Below are 17,963 nucleotides of genomic sequence, written 5' to 3' on the forward strand. Positions count from 1 at the left end.
GAGGTCTAAAAAAACTTTAACCACAGACTGAACCTAAATGTTGATGCTGCTGACGCCGAAAATGGAATCTAGGATCGCTATGTCTCACTTTCTTGACATAAATGTTCCAGGCTTGACAATAAAACTCTGATTTTAAGAAAACTAAGGGACATAACTCTTTATCAGTAAATGTCAAATCCATCAAAATCATACTTCACCTGTAGGTTATGGTCCCATGATATCGTTTTAAAATTAAAAATATTCTCTCAATTGGTACTTTAGTTATCACCAGGAAACCAAAAAAACAAACACCTAATTTTTAAGATAATTAATATACAAATTCTGATCTGGTAGAATTACATATTCCCCGAATTAATTATGTTAAAAGTGTAACTTACATCACATACTAAAATGCAGCTTAGCAAATCTAATTGGCATTTCAAAGCTAGATCTGTGCAAAACAGCAATTTGGTGGCTAGCAATTTAAAAACTTTCTTATGAAATCAATCTGCATTACCTTTTTACCATTCCTAGCCAATCATACAAAATTTATGTATTTTCAATTATTAAAGATATCATTGAAATTAACTATCAAAACTACATAAATATTATATATGAAGCAGCACACCTCAACCATAAAAGAAAGTAAACTCTGTACTGAAACTTTTACCTGTAAACCTTCAATAATGTTTCTGTAATCTCTAGAAACTGAAGCAACTGACTCTCTTTTATTTGATCGTACAGACATCCATTGTTTGGCCTGTTTTGCCACAATCTGTGCTTTCTCAAACATAATGCTAACTTGGCTGTCTAAATCTACTGGAATTGCTATCCCTCTAGTCTTTGCTGAAAAAGAGTTCTCCTCTATTTCATTACTTATTTAAGACTAATACGAAAGCACACAAAGTGGTTTTATGCAGATAACTGATTATACTTCTAACCAAATCTCCATTTTGTTTTTATGACTGCATCCCATTCTGTAAAATTGAAAACTGACATACTAAGGGGGAAAATAATGACATGAAATGACAATTAAGTGACATGATGATTTTTTTTGACAACAACATAGACCTACAATCATAGTATATATGACCTGAAAATATTATTGTCTTAAAAAAATTAAAATACAAATGGTCATCTGAACATACACAATGTAGTAACTGGTATTACAAACCTATATCTGCTAACGTCTTTATACAAGTTTCAACATGGTACTTTTGAGATCCACTTAACCAATGGCAGTCAGACACTCTGAAAGCTCCTTGTAACAACTTAACAAAGACTGGCTGCCGGGCCTACAACATAATTATCCATAAATTAACCATGTGTTCAAACAAAACATTCCAAAATATAAATAACAATAGTGGTATAATCTGTTATATGGTACTGCTCTTTTGACTTATGATAAGGATTAATTAACTCCTTTTAAAAAACTTTTAAACTTGTTAGTTCTGGTAAGCTTGCAAAACATAATAAACACAACTTAGATCAAGCAAATTTATAAAGGATATATAATTTTTGTCTGGGAACATAATTTAATTATTAACTGTAATTGGCTTTGAACTAGCTTTCAGTAACTGTGACAGACTCTTATATGGGTACTTTGTGTTCTTAAGTTTTTTTATTAGATGTTTTTTGTGTTGATCTGATGAGTAGTCTTTTAAACTAAATTTTACAGCTTGTTCTTATGTTGTGCTGTAACAACAATGTGCAAGGGTTATGGGAGGAGGGTTGAGCAATTGCTAACATGTTTAACCCGCAACATTCTATAGGAGCCTGTTCCAAGTCAGGAGACTGTTATTCAGTGGTTGTCCTTGTTTGAGATCGCTAACAATGTTATTTTCCATATAATTTCTAATTCCAAGTGCCATAACTCCTGTAAAAATAGTTGGTATGCAGTCTTCCAAAACCATGCTGATATTGGCCTTTGAAATAAATTTCCTGCCTTTTAAAGCTACTGTATGGGTCTTGCTCATTGTTGAAGGCTGTTTAGTGCCCTAAAGTTGTTTTCATCCTGGTCCTTAGGTCTCTAGTAGATAGTTGTCTCATTGGCAATCATACAACATCTCTTTATTTACAGTTAAAACAGATACATTACCTGTAAGGCAGTTGTTTGATCAGAGAAAGGTGAACTGAAGAATGTGTATATAACGTTCATAACAGTTTCTGTAACATAATTCTCTAGGGCGATATCAGCATGTTTACGATCTGTAGTAGCTGTTGATACCTAGAAACAAAAGGTAAAGACAATCTGATTATTGTCTGACAGATAAAAAGAAATAAAAATTGTCAAAAATATTTAAAAAGAGTATATGGACCCAAAACCCATACCTAAACCTAACTCTAACCTATGACATCCCCATATCTAACCATAACCTTAAATGAACCCTAACTCTAAAGTATATGGACCCTAAACCCATACCTGAACCTAACCCTTACCTAGACATCCCCATATCTAACCATAACCGTAAATGAACCCTAACTCTAAAGCATAGGGACCCCTAATGTAAAAGAAGGTCTATTTCTTATAGTACCGTATCTGAAAACCAAGACCAAATCATGTGTATATAGATGGTGTGAACTGGGGGCATATTACTGTACGTGACATCAATATAAATTATGGCATGGAACCTTCCCTTTTCCTAATCAAATAAGTAACTGATTATATATAAATTAATGGCTGCTACGTTTTGAAAACATAATTTTGTTATGGAAATCTTAGATTTCAGAGTATAATCTTTGCAGAAAGAATATTAACAGCTGGTAGTAGGTTTCATATGCTTGGTCAAAACCATTCAACAGTTTTTTTTCAGGCTTATTAAACTTGTTGTTTTTATGATTGAAGACACACAGGTTTGAAGTGAAGCAATTGACCACAAATCAGCTGGTTTTTGATTGAATTTAATGTCGAAATTTAAAGATCAAGGTTTTACTACAGATATCACAAAAACTTAACATAATCAATAATTCATAAAAATTAGGTCAAGGTCAGATGAACCCTTCCAGATTGACATGTGCACCTAATAATCATTCCATACACTAAAATATATTTATGCTGTACCCCTATTTTTGACATTTTTACCTATTATGTCGGTTTGTTTTGTTCACACATCGTTGTCAATATTATGGAATTTTATGCGACTGTCATACAAGTGAGAGGTTTAGCTAGCTATAAAACCAGGTTTAATCCACCATTTTCTACATAAGAAAATGCCTGTACCAAGTCAGGAATATGACAGTTGTTATCCATTCGTTTGATGTGTTTGAGCTTTTGAATTTGCCATTTACTCAGGGACTTTCCGTATAGGTTGCATTTCTGTAAATATTGACAATGCAATTTCCCATAGGAACTACTTTTACGGCTAAAACTGTACCACTTTTACTATGAAGTTTTGAAAAAAATCATATCCTAGAATGGAAAGTTCATATGCACTACAATTTTTTTCAAAGGTCAAAATAAAGGGCTGTGCGGCATATTTTCAACGTTTATATGCCCCGAACTTCTAAGAGTTTAAACTAACACTAAATTTCTTAACTATCCCTACCTTGACTGTAGGATTACCACAGATTTATATATAGACAATATGCATATGTATATTTACTGGTAACATTCCCAAGTTATGTCTCTATGAGATGAAACCTAGAGATCATAACTGGGAACTAGTATGTAAACAGAATTAATTATCTATGAATATTCTATATCTCCCCAAAAGAGGCGTGGTTTGAGAAACAGCTGTATTTACAAAGTGCAACCTATACAAACATTTAATCCAATAGAAAACTCTCTAAAAACACTTTTTCTCACATTAATACTTATTTATCAGAATTATAGCCTTAAAGAAATCACTGCATAAACTCTTAAGTTTTCTTTTACTGTTCATTTGATACCCCCTCCCCTGTTTCAATCTTTTAAAGAATTTGAAAACAAGACTTTAATTATTGCCAGCTTACCCTATTTGCATGTTTTCTGACATGAAATGCCTAGAACCTGTTTAAAACTGTTCTGATAACATATTGAAAGCATTTAAGAATACTGTAAATGTTATGTTTAGCAGTCAATCATTCCAACATTCAAGATTATATAAAGTATCAAATCCTGCCTGTGTCGCCAGTCCACATTTTACTGTATGCCTATTTGTCAATGAAAGTTCACAATTTCTGCCTCAAATGGTCAGTTTAGAATTCTTGTCACAACAGTATCATCTCTAACCATACATCTGACATAATTTAGCTAATATATGAGCTAGAAGTGTTAAAACAAAGCCATATTTGCAATAGTTGTATGTATGCAGATACCAGTCTGATGTATAAATTCACTTAAAATTTTATAGAAGTGACTGCTAACATCTAATTTTTGCATAACTTCCAAGCACAGGTATTGTTTTCTATAAAAAGACCTTTATAATCATAAAATCATAGCATTTACAAGTTAAATAATTTGTTTTATGACCCAGGGGTAGGCAATTTTCTCTGTTTTTTTGCCCCTGGGGTCTCAAATTTCCTAAATTATTCTGCTGTTTCTAGCAATATGGAATATTTAATACATATTCAGGATAGAACACACTATTGTAAGTTTTGTTGAGATATTTTTGTATTTCTAGCTTGTATTTTTTATGCCACGGTGACAAAAAAGCAGATTTAGGCATTACGGCTTACTTTTGGGTTATCGACAGGACAAAAACACCCCACCAATAATATTCAGGAAGGATCTATGAGTTTCAATGACTGCGAAGAGTAAATATAAGCACTTCTAAACAATTTAACTTACAAATATGCATATATTATGATTTTTTTTTGCATTCAGGGCTTTAAGTAAACTATGCATACCGTAAACTGTGAATTTATGCTGAGTCATCATAGTTAAAAGCCCAGGATTTTCTCAATCTTCATGAAATATTTATAAAACTTCATATTTGAGTAAATTTCTTTAAAATCTGTGAGATAAACCAAATTTGGTTAAATTCTGTATGTTCTCTTTTTTCACCCAAAATAGGTTGCATTTCTGTAAATATTGACAATGCAATTTCCCATAGGAACTACTTTTACGGCTAAAACTGTAACACTTTTACTATGAAGTTTTGAAAAAAATCATATCCTAGAATGGAAAGTTCATATGCACTACAATTTTTTTCAAAGGTCAAAATAAAGGGCTGTGCGGCATATTTTCAACGTTTATATGCCCCAAACTTCTAAGAGTTTAAACTAACACTAAATTTCTTAACTATCCCTACCTTGACTGTAGGATTACCACAGATTTATATATAGACAATATGCATATGTATATTTACTGGTAACATTCCCAAGTTATGTCTCTATGAGATGAAACCTAGAGATCATAACTGGGAACCAGTATGTAAACAAAATTAGTTATCTATGAATATTCTATATCTCCCCAAAAAGAGGCGTGGTTTGAGAAACAGCTGTATTTACAAAGTGCAACCTATAGAATTATCCTCGGAGTTCGGTATTTTTGTAATTTTACTTTTTAACATATTGCCTATAGTATCTGAAAAATAGACCTAACCATGAAAACTTAATGTTGACCAATGAACCATGAAAACAAGGTCAGGGTCAGATGAAGGCAGTACAGCTTACAATCTTTCAAAACACCAAATTTTGCGCAACAATACAACAAATATACCTGACCTAATGCTTTTACAGATTACCCTTTATCTTGTAATACTTATTTGCATAATTTAGTTGGGTCAATATCCCTAATGCACCTCAAATTGAGGAACTCAAAAATAGAACGTAAACAAAAACGCCCTATGCAGGGATATTGGACGTGTCTCAATTTTTAACAAGTGACTGAGCTTAATCATTTGTGCAGATTTGAAGATCAGAGCAGAAGAGTATTAAATGTATGCAAAGAACTTATTGTGTGAAAATACACAATTTCCTGTTCATCCATAATAAAACAAAATCTGGTTATTTGCATAGCAAGTAGCTTTTAGGTTTTAGCTGCATTTAAAAAGTGGTATTTTTTACCAGAAAAGAGAGTCAGGTAAGTTTGACTACACTATAATTTGATTGTTCCGGTTTTGAACTTTTCCCAAGGGAGACAATCATGATCAGCGATAATTAGCTAATCGAATTCAATATTTCCTGTGAGCACATTTTCATCTAATTAATAGGCCATAGTAAAAAAGCAAAGATTAAAACTTTTTTGGAACTTTTGAGTTATATTCCTCTGTCTGTATGTCAGAATGGAAAAAATTGTGATTATGGAGGATTATCATTTTTTGCAACAATGTTCTTATGCCGCCTAAGAAGATAGAAGTGGCTGATTGTCAAATTCAACAAAAGGGATTGATATCACATGGCTTTTGCAAAGTCTGCAGCATTGACCACGATGACCTGAATGACCATTCCAAGCATGCAAAGACTGTTAAATATAACCTCATCAGAAGTCCCTCATAGCTCAGAACAATACAAAGTCAGTGAGTAACCTCCTAGTTCCACCAGATAATGAGCAGCTCAAGACGATCTATCAAGCATGAACAGTTAAAAAGGAACTGTTCATAAGACATTTGCATTGCTTTGAGTTAAATCAGACTATTAACATATGAATCAAGTTTAATACAATAAAGTGTGCTTACTTTGATGCAATTTGAGTTACACTGCTACAATGAACATATTACATAGTAGCTCATATGGACAATACAGTTATTGTAACAGATCCTAAGTGCTGTTATTCTTGTTATAAAATTATTAAATTTTTTAAAGTATGGTCTTTAATTTTTCTCATGGAATCAGTTAAATGCCTTTCTTTGTCAACATGTATAAATTGGAAAATTCACAAGAAAATATTTTGGTTTTTCCAAGACACTATGATATAAGTTTCGTAAAAATCTGGCAAGAATTGTACACATGAGAGCGCTAACAATGCAATTTTCCATATAATTAATGTTTCCAAGGGGCATAACTCTTTTTAAAATAATTGATCGGCATTGATTTTCGAACTCGGCCAAGACATTGCTAATATAAACCTATGATATGAGTTTCATAAGAATCTGGCAAGAATTGTACACATGAGAGCACTAACGATGCAATTTTCCATATAATTAATGTTTCCAAGGAGCATAACTCTTTTAAAAATAATAGATCGGCATTAATTTTCGAATTTGTCCAAGACATTGCTAATATAAACCTATGATATAAGTTTCATAAAAATCTGGCGTGAATTGTACAGGTGAGAGCGCTAACAAGGCCGTTCAGACGCCCAGTATTTCTATGTCCCCAGCAACGCGTTGCGCAGGGGACACTGAAGAAAAAGGCTTAGTAGCTCATTATCAGTATACCATAAGAAAAAAGAAGATATGACACTGAACACTATTTCTATAGTAAAAAAAACAAAAAAAAACAGCACATGCAAAAAATGCAGCGAAAAAATAACCCTTAAAATGTTTTCCCGCACTAAAACCCCCATGGGGATTTTCAAAAGTTGGCAGGTATGCATCATATCTCACTCACACACAAAAGGTGTAAATAATTGATTTGAAATTTAACATTGTCCAAAGACAATATATTATAGTTGAACTAAATACTGAAATTAATGTGATGTTTTCATTATTGCAAAAAATGTGACTGACTTACAATGGCAATATTTTTTACTATAGGTGTGATTGTTAAGAAAACTAGTTCCTGGGGTCACTTAAAGTGTTTTTGTTTTTACAATAAATCCAGGGATTAATTCACAAAACTTGTCCCACCCAGATCCTCCCTTATTTGATGTTAATTAATAAGGCCAGTGGTACCAATAACCAGGTTGCTATCCCTTTGGTGCCCGAACCAAATGCTGAAGAGTTACAGTGCAGACAAAGGCACTTGGTTTACACTAATCAGAGTTAAGTAACAGGACCAAGACATATGCTAACTGGTTATTGTATTAAGTACAAACTGAACAAACACAGGTTTGGGAGAAGAATCACAGTTTAATATTTTCTTTGCATATCAATAAGCAATAAACATATTTACAAAGAAAGCAAAATAAAGTTGAAAAACTGTGGTACTCCATACAAGAAGTACATAAAAACTGTGAGTTCTTTAAAACATTACTACTCTACTAATTAAACAATATAAAAGTATGCATAGATTCTACGAATGCAACAATATCCGTAATATATGTATATAGCAAATAAAAATAAAAGTCCACTAGGGAGTGGAGGGTGGGAAGAAATTATTTTCCCGAAAAATATAAAATGACTGCTACAAGCAAGCGCTGCTTTAAGAATAATTAAGATTGCGCGTTTAAAACAAAAGCCCTGCTAATTAAGTGCTGATTGGTTAATTCAAAATTAATGAGCAATCTCATTGGTTAATTAGTATGATCTCGCAAAACAATTAGTAAACGAGAAGCACATGCAGAAGTGACTGGGAAACCCCCTTGCTGATTGGATAATAATCTTAACACGTCAGGGCCCCTGCATAACTTATGTACAGCATTCCAAAACGTATTGTGTCTTAATAATCTATTTATATAAAATAGTTCCATTAAGTCACAAAACTTGTCCCACCCAGATCCTCCCTTATTTGATGTTAATTAATAAGGCCAGTGGTACCAATAACCAGGTTGCTATCCCTTTGGTGCCCGAACCAAATGCTGAAGAGTTACAGTGCAGACAAAGGCACTTGGTTTACACTAATCAGAGTTAAGTAACAGGACCAAGACATATGCTAACTGGTTATTGTATTAAGTACAAACTGAACAAACACAGGTTTGGGAGAAGAATCACAGTTTAATATTTTCTTTGCATATCAATAAGCAATAAACATATTTACAAAGAAAGCAAAATAAAGTTGAAAAACTGTGGTACTCCAAAATAATCCCAAACCTGTGGAAAGGTAGTAAATTAGGTTCATGCATCAGAAGGACGCTATTGACTTAGAGCGGATGCAAAGGCATTCATGACTTGCTGTTTATGAGAAAAGGAAGGGTCCAAGTAACCTTTGTATGCCTCACTTTTCCAATCCCCCTGAGCCTGGATGAGATTTGACGAAACTCCACATTCCAAAGCGAATGTAGCCCCACCCCTGCGAAAGCTATGACCAGAGTAGCCACTGGTGTCCAATTTAAGTTGTGATAAAGAATGCTTAAGCATGTGAAGAAACGTGGAATATGTTAAAGGAACTGTTGTTCCCTTAGATATGTACAAGAAGGCAGGAGATGGACAGCTGACAGCTGGTATCATTTTAACATGTAATAGCAGTGCCTGTGAAGGACAAAGAGGGGAATTAAGGATTCTGGGAAGTGGAATTTCCAACAACCTGTTTGCAAATTGTATGGTCTTTGACTTTCTTATGCGAAGCAATGTGCCACTTGTTTGAAAAACAATGTCTTGTCTGCTGAGGTGCTTACCAGCATCAAATTCAGCCAAAGTGGGGACAAATAAATTTGACTTTCTGAAAAAGGAGAAAAAGGCAACCAAGCATGCTGCCCAAAAACTAATATGATTTTGATTCTGAAGATCCAGGGTAGTTAAAATCTTTTTTAAAAGCTGAGGTGTAATAGGGAGTTTTCTTTGAACCATTGTACCTAATACACGTTTAGCCCCCTGCAAAATGGTATGAATATAATGAGAATCTATTGGTGGTGGTTGGCCTGCCTCCAAATGTAAAAGTTTAATTATTGATATATAATTACTGATAGAATTAAAGCACAATTTTTGTGACAAAAAAGCAATGTATCTAGCTAGATTTTCTTTACTTAAAGGTACTAAAGGAATATTAACTAGTGCACAAAATTTTCTGTAAGAGTTCAAATAAGTCTGATAAGTCTTTTTTGTGGATTCAGCATAAGTGTAACTCCTGAAGGTGTCCACTAAATTGTCCAAGTTAGCAACTTCTCTTCGTGCCAGTAAGCCTAAATAAAAGAAAACGGAGGGAGTGACAGGACATGTGAGAAACAAGGTGATGCACAAACAACGGGGCTGGTAAGCATTCCTTCATAAAAAATTTACATAACTTTAAATCGTGCAACCGTGAAACAGCATCAGCCATATCATTCTCCTTGCCTGGCAGGTGAATAGCCACAAGATGAAAATTATAAGAAGCAGAAAGCCAGAACAACTCGCGCAAAAAAGTCATCAAAAGTTTGTTCTTAGACGTACACTTATTGATACAACTTACAGTTGATGAATTATCACAAAAAATATGTACACGCCTATTTTTCCAACACTTAGCCCATCGCTTGGCCGCCAAAGCCACAGCAAATGCCTCTTGCTCATTTATATGCAAAGTTTGCACAAATGGGAAATCCTCTTTCCAATTAACATAAAACCAATCTGTACCAAAAATACCCCCTGCACCTGTTTTGCAAGCATCAGTGTATACTGAGGTGACAGGATTAGTGTTTAGTAAGAAGGATTTCCCATTAAAAGTGGACATAAAATTGTACCACCAATGGATATCATGCAAGATATCACCGCATAAGCGCATTTTGTGCCAGTCATGCTTAAGCTTCATAATGCCATCAATGATTCTCCGAAGAAAAACTCTTCCGCCGTGAACCACTGAAGAAGCCCAATTTAGTTTTCCCGCAAGGGACTGCAATTGTTTCTTTGAAACATGCTTGCGCTGCTTAAAATCTGCTAATTCTGCCCTTAGCTGCTCTAGTTTTGTCAAAGGTAATCTTAATTCCAATGTTGTGGAGTCTATCTCCACACCTAAAAATACTAATTTCGGGCAAGGGTCAAAGACCTTGGACCAACTTATTGCAAAGCCTAACTTGCGCAGCAAATCAATCAAGACTCTTAGGCCTTGTGCACAACACTGTTTAGTGAGTTCGCAGATGAAGAAATCATCTAAATATGCAATAACGGTAAAGCCTCTGCGTGACATCATGCGGCGAATAGCCTGTGAAATTCTATGAAAAATACCAGGTGCTAATTTTGAGCCAAAGGGCAATTTTTTATCAATAAAGGTATGGGTTTGACCGTCAGGGAAAGTCCATTGTAAACCTGTTACCTGTTGACTACAGCGACTGATGCCAACAGATCTGTAAGCAGATTTCAAATCGACTTTAGCCATGAAACAATTTTTTGTGACTAATTTTGCTGCATCATCAACAGATTGAAACTTTTGTTTTTCCATATCCCCAGCAAAATCATTAACAGCTGACCCAAGTGGTCTGCTACAATCATGGATTATTCTTACACCTCCATCAGGTTTTGGAATGACACCTAATGGACTGATAATTTTGGGTGTAGATTTAGTTAACTCATAATTCCCATTTTCAATTTCAGTTAAAATCTGTTGATGAGCTTTTTCATATAACGGACTTGAGGGAAGAGCTGAAGGGTGATTTTTTGCTGATATTTTTATTAAAGCCAAATCATTTTGAACAATGTCAAAGCCATTTTTTATACCATGTAAAAGAAAATCCTTATCAAAATCATTTTTTAATTCTTCTTGCCAAACATTAAAATCTAGGTCACGCACAGGCTTTACCTTTATACCTGGTTTTTTGGATGGGCAAAGGATTGATGATGGGCCCCACACCCCTGGATTGAACAAATATGCGCAAAACGACAGCTTTGTAATGTGCAACCTTTCCTACTGTTATACTTTCTGCAGATTTCTATACCTTCTGCAGAGTGTGAGGTATACTTTACATTGTCCTGCTGTTTACTTGCAAACTTTGCTGGACCAGATGCCTGAGGTTTAGTGTACATGGCTTTTGGCCGAAGGTACACAGACTGCAAATGAGGAATGTCAGTGCCCCACCTAAAATTGTGTTGTTTTTGGAGTCTACGGTATTCCCTATCAAAAAACAGCACTGACACAAATTCACAAGATGACACCAAGTGGTAAAATCTCATGGTATATGACAAATAATCGAGCACCTGTGTCTGTGTCAGTTCACCTGTGCTTAGCAATTTGTACATGATGGACAAATTTGCCCTAGACCACTGACACAGAGACAGGGATTCAAGTTTCGGTCTTAAAGGTCCCGATTTAAACACAAGTTGCCCCCCTGATGAATCCGAAATTAGGCGTTCCTCAGGCATGCTGGTCCCCCCTATATCATATGAAACAAAATCCGAAATATCATAAAAATTAATTTTACAGTCTATATTTGATGATTTCAAATAAATTTGAGGATCCTGCCAAGATATGCTAGAGTTTATACCTAAATTGTTCATTAAATTGTCACTTGGATTCACTGCAACAGGTGAAAGTTCTTGTTGCTTTTGGTTAGCTAACTGCTTTAGCACCGCCTGTATGTAGTAATCCTCGGGTGAGCCGCCATCTTTGTTATTTCCATGGGCACCGCCATCTTTGTTCGGTCCCCGGAAACCGCCATCTTTGTTTGTTCCACTGGAGCCGCCATCTTTGTTTCCTCCGGAAGCATTTCCAAATTCGCCATCTTGAAATTCTACGTCACCACGTTGTGCGCATGCTCTTGATGTAGATGCCGTCTCCGCGAACTCGCCATTAATTTCGTGTGGAAAAGTCTTTTTCACTGCCTTTAACAAGAGCTTCTTTTGTCCAATTGGAATATTAGTCTCTTTTAAATCGTCAGCTTCGATAAGAGATAACGCTTCCATGCTGTTAAAACCAAGCTCCAAAATAGCATCGGCTGTAGCTTCAGTCAGCTTCATGACATTGGCCCACGCCCTCACTTTATCAGACGACTGTCTTTCGGCTGTAGTCATGAACGTAACGTCTTCGTCGTCGGACATTTTTAATGTGCTGTTGAATGTTAATAATTAAAAATACAGTTGATTGCAAAAAGTTAATCGCGTCTCACTGACGCGTTGGAAGCGCAAACGCACATCTTTGTGATGTAACCACAGAAGAAACAGCCATTGCATGAAGCTGCACAGTCCAGCTTAATACTCCAATAAACAAATCGTCGACTTCCTTCGGACTGTCGGAAATATCTTGCAAAAGTACGAATGTCACTTTCTGTTAACAAATTCCAATCGGGAATGTTCAATAAGATTCTTATTCGTTTGTCTGCACGTTCGTATATCTCTGGGTTCATTTTCACTTCGAAAATACTAATCCATATTATGTTAAAATAATTATATACGATCCTGGTAAAAAACGGCAGGTTAAGAAATTATTTTCCCGAAAAATATAAAATGACTGCTACAAGCAAGCGCTGCTTTAAGAATAATTAAGATTGCGCGTTTAAAACAAAAGCCCTGCTAATTAAGTGCTGATTGGTTAATTCAAAATTAATGAGCAATCTCATTGGTTAATTAGTATGATCTCGCAAAACAATTAGTAAACGAGAAGCACATGCAGAAGTGACTGGGAAACCCCCTTGCTGATTGGATAATAATCTTAACACGTCAGGGCCCCTGCATAACTTATGTACAGCATTCCAAAACGTATTGTGTCTTAATAATCTATTTACCGTATTTTCCGGATTAAAAAGCGCACCCCTAAATAAGGCGCACGGCCGTTTTTGGGGGTGAGGATTGTTTTTTTCCTTACATAAAACGCACCTGCATATAAAGCGCACCCTGAAGAAAACGTACATGCATTCTACTGACCTTAGCGTAATGAATGTTCACTCCTTCTTGTAACTCACTCCGTAACATGTTTCATTTTTATTTTCAGATTGTTGAGAAAGTTGAAAGACATATTGTATATATTTATTTGTTTCATATTAAAATAAATAAATGTTAATAAAATTATTATAATTTTCTTATTGTTTTAATCATGCCAGATTCATTAGTTGTTTTTTGTCAACAATGGCCATGTGTTGACAGCTTGGGTGTCCATTGAACCTTGTTGTTTTGATTAAAATTAGTTCGGTGTTGATTGCTCATTTATTGTTTGAATTGGAATCAAGGATTTTAATTAATCTTGAAAAGGTATTCATTAAAAGTTACCCAAGCCATAAAACTGCCGTTGTTTACCTTGATTGTGACCTACTTAATTACCTGTACCCACGTGTGAAAACTGTTCACCCATAAGTCAGGAAAAAAATTATTAAATTAAATCTAAAGAATTTTATTGTTGTTTATAAAATAAAAGTTTAAGTTTTTTAAGTAACAAACATTTTTCAATTTAAACTTGGTTGAAAACTACAACAAAACCATTCAGTTTCTGCAAGTCATTGTCTATTTTTAACTGAAAGTGAGATGGGCCACGGAAAGGGGAATTCAAATAAGACGGCAATATATAAATGTCTTAGCATATTGAATTATGAAAATTAATATTCATTTTTTTTTATTTCTTACACCAATATGTGACTACAATATTTCATAAAGATATTTCATTTTGAAACAATAAAACAATAAGCAGTTACTCCTCAATAGTATATCCTGTATGGTACCTCTTTTCAAACACGCTTATCTTTCTTTGTTTATGAAACACTTTAAAGGGTTCATTTCAGTACATGGTTATCACCATCGTCATTAAAAGAGACTTGAAATATTGGAAAGAAACACAATCACTACCTTTATTATTTCTAAAGAAGATTTTATTTAAAAACACATTACAACAACAAAGAATTACATATTTATTGTAAATACACAATTAATATCCTGTATGGTACCTCTTTCAAACACGGTTATCTTTCTTTGTTTATATAATAAACACATGGTTATCAACTTCGTAAGCCAACAATGAAATAAAGAACAAATGATAAAGTATATATATTTTTATTCATAACAAAATATGCCACATGAACAATTTATCAAGTCACTGCAAGCACTTGACAATCTGACGGTCTCCATAAAAAAAAATCCAGATACATATTTTTTTTTCACACTTGCCCTGAAACTGAAAAAAATACATACACAAAGCGCACCTGAGTATAACACGCAGGGACAATGACAGAGAAAAAAACCTGCGGCTTATTTAACGAATTTAACGGTATATAAAATAGTTCCACCATGTAATTAGTTGAGCTACTTATGACATTAATAATACTGTGAAAGCTTATTGGTATGTATATGTCATATGTTTGGTCTGATCAAAAGATGATGAGAAGTTGAGAGAGAAGAAAACACTCCATTGTTTTGTATCCAGAGAAATATGACTATGTACCTTTTCATTTGCTAAAAACAAATGTTTTAGTTTCTTTCATTGTAGAACCAAATTAAAAGGTCTTCAATATCAAACATTAAATAATTTATTTCCACACTAATAATTTTGATGGGGGTCTTTGAAGCTTAATTTGTCCGTTCAATCAGGTGTCTATATCCCCAAACAAGACATGAAATATTTAACTATTTGAATTCTGTTCATCGTTTCAAGATTCCCATTACACCAGTCAAGCTATGTGTAATCTATTCTATTAATTAACAGAAATAGAAATGTAAGTCATTGGATAAATGATTTAAACCTAATGTTTTTAAATTTAAAAAAAAGGTAAAGAGCTTTGACTTTATACCATGCTAATACAAATATTTGGGATCTCGGCGGATCACAAAAAAAAACCTTACATTTATGCTGTGGGTCCATGAATTGCAATAATAAGTGCATGCAATAATTTCTATATTTACAGTAATTAACATCAGAAGTGGATGACATCACTAGAAATGTAATTTTATGTCTGGCATTACATGAAATGCAAGATTCATATCTTTTAACCTTTAAATTAGTTTTAAAACATATTTTTCTCATTATTCCTCTTTCAATATTGATTCTTTGGTAAAAGCTTTCAAATTTAGAGACTGAAATTAAAAGTATTATTTACTGTGTGTATAAATTAATCTGTATTCTACTCACCCTTCCCATATCCTCCAAGAAGTTTTGAAACAAGTTCCACATATGTGGACTGGTATAAATCTCTTTCATCTCAACCTCTGTATCAATGTAACAGTGATTTAGGAAGTTAATGTATGCTGCTTTCACCTGCAATCATAATATAAACCTTTACAAAATTACACCTTTACAAAATTAACAGAATTAAGGAGTTCAATTTGTGAAACATGAAGTAATTCAACATTTAAAAAAAATGTGTTTGTTGAAAGGACGGATCATAACAGATAAGGTAAACACAATATAGCCCCATTCCTAATAACAATGTAAACATTTCATTCCTCACTATAGGTGCCAAATAAATAATTAGTGTATTCTTTTTGTCTATATTGTAAGATTTTAAACTCTTACAAAATCCTCTGTTTAGAGATCTGAAAGTTTTGTGTGTGACATCATAATGAGCAGAAAATTCTTTGTCAACGAGTAGTGATAATGGCAAACGATGACGAGGAATTTATGCATGCTTTCTTGAAAACTTGCCTAGACCTCATAGATTTGGGTTGGTTGAAAAAAAAAAACAGGAGCTAAGGTTACCATGCTTTCTAACCTAACCATGAAACCAATATTACCTAATCATTGGGAGAAGCAAAGTGCCTTTCAAATCATCCAATAAAAACATACATTCAACTGGACTTATTATTTACACACATAGAAATAAAAATATGTGGTAAGATTGCCAATGAGACAACTATCCAACAAAGTCCAAATGACATAGATGTAACCAAATATAGGTCACCATTAGATCCTCAACAAAAGAGAAAAATCTATACTGTATAGTCAGATATAAAACGCCTCAACATGACAAAATGTGTAACACTTCAAAAGAGAAAACCAATGGCCTGATTTATGACAACACAATAAAGGAATACACATATGACAGACAGCAACAATTAACATCATTGAGTTACATGCTCCTGACTTGGAATAGGTACAAAAAGATAATGACAAGGATGAGTGCTCAACCCTCACCTAACCTGGGATACTGATGTTACAGTGCAATGCATGTTTCAAGCAAAGGTTCACCTGTTTTTTTTATCTCCTAACTATGCAACTGACTTTTCCTTACTAAAAGAATTTTATCAAATATGAAAATCTTTTGATTTCAACAAAGTAGAGGCTCTAAAGAGCCTGTGTTGCTCACCTAGGTCTATGTGCACCTTTTTGTGAATTAACTTTTTTCTTCAACAATGGGTAAAAACACCAAAAAATTTGTAAGGGTTCCGCGGAACCCAGTGTCTCGCCTACTTTTTCTGTTAATCGCAGGCTCAACAAAAATGAGGAAGTAAATCAATAAAAATATTCCTCTTGATACTATCTTTTGATTGTAAGAAGCTTCTGTCCAAGTTTGGTAAAAATCCAGGATAGTTTATGAATCTAATAAATGTTTAAAAACTTTAACTGCAGACTGAATGTAATGTTTACTGGAAGAAAACAAAATTTCCTTCTAGATACTAGCATTTGATCATAAACAAGCTTCTGTCCAAGTTTGGTACAAATCCAAAATAGTATAAGAAAGCTATTAAAATTTTAAAAACTTTAACCACAGAGTGAATATGTTGTTTCCTGGCAGAAAATCTAAGTCCATTTAAAAGTAAAATACGGAAAAAATGGATTTATTTTTTTTTTAAATTTCCTTCTAGATACTAGCTTTTGATCATAAACAAGCATCTGTCCAAGTTTGGTACAAATCCAAAATAGTATAAGAAAGTTATTAAAATTTTAAAAACTTTAACCACAGAGTGAATGTGTTGTTTCCTGGCAGAAAATCTAAGTCAATTTAAAAGTAAAATAAGGATAAAATGGATTTATTTTTTTACAAAATTTAGATACTATCTTATGATCATAAACAAGCTTCTGTCCATGTATGGTACAAACCCAGGATAGTTTAAGAAAGTTATTAAAATTTTAAAAACTTTAACCACAGAGTGAATGTAATATTTCCCTGCAGAAAAACTAAGTCCATTTATAAGTAAAATACGGAAAAAATGGAATTTTATTTTTACAAAATGTACTTCTGGATACTATCTTATGATCATAAACAAACTTCTGTCCAAGTTTGGTAGAAATCCAGGATAGTTTAAGAAAGTTATTAAAATTTCAAAAACTTTAACCACAGAGTGAATATTTGTGGACGCCGCCGCCGACGACGTTGACGGAATGTAGGATCGCTATGTCTCGCTTTTTTGACTTAAGTCGAAGGCTCGTCAAAAATGGTAAAAATCATCATTAGAGAGCAATAACTCCAATAAGGAGTCAAA

At 33.8% G+C, this 17,963-nt stretch overlaps 1 protein-coding gene across 3 annotated transcripts in view; it reads right to left on the reverse strand.

Moving 5' to 3' along the window:
* The window catches only part of LOC127701548 (inositol 1,4,5-trisphosphate receptor type 1-like), a 405,533-nt gene that overhangs the window by 138,506 nt on the left and 249,064 nt on the right, over window positions 1-17,963 (reverse strand). For all 3 annotated transcript variants that reach the window (XM_052205488.1, XM_052205479.1, XM_052205470.1), the window contains 4 exons: window positions 15,673-15,798; window positions 2,078-2,206; window positions 1,154-1,274; window positions 650-825 (listed from right to left, as the gene is read on the reverse strand). In XM_052205488.1, coding sequence (XP_052061448.1) covers window positions 650-825; window positions 1,154-1,274; window positions 2,078-2,206; window positions 15,673-15,798 — 552 coding nt within the window. The remainder of the gene's footprint in view (window positions 1-649; window positions 826-1,153; window positions 1,275-2,077; window positions 2,207-15,672; window positions 15,799-17,963) is intronic.

This window comes from Mytilus californianus, unplaced genomic scaffold, assembly GCF_021869535.1.
Source record: "Mytilus californianus isolate M0D057914Y unplaced genomic scaffold, xbMytCali1.0.p SCAF_1, whole genome shotgun sequence".
Classification (NCBI taxonomy): Eukaryota; Metazoa; Mollusca; class Bivalvia; order Mytilida; family Mytilidae; genus Mytilus; species Mytilus californianus.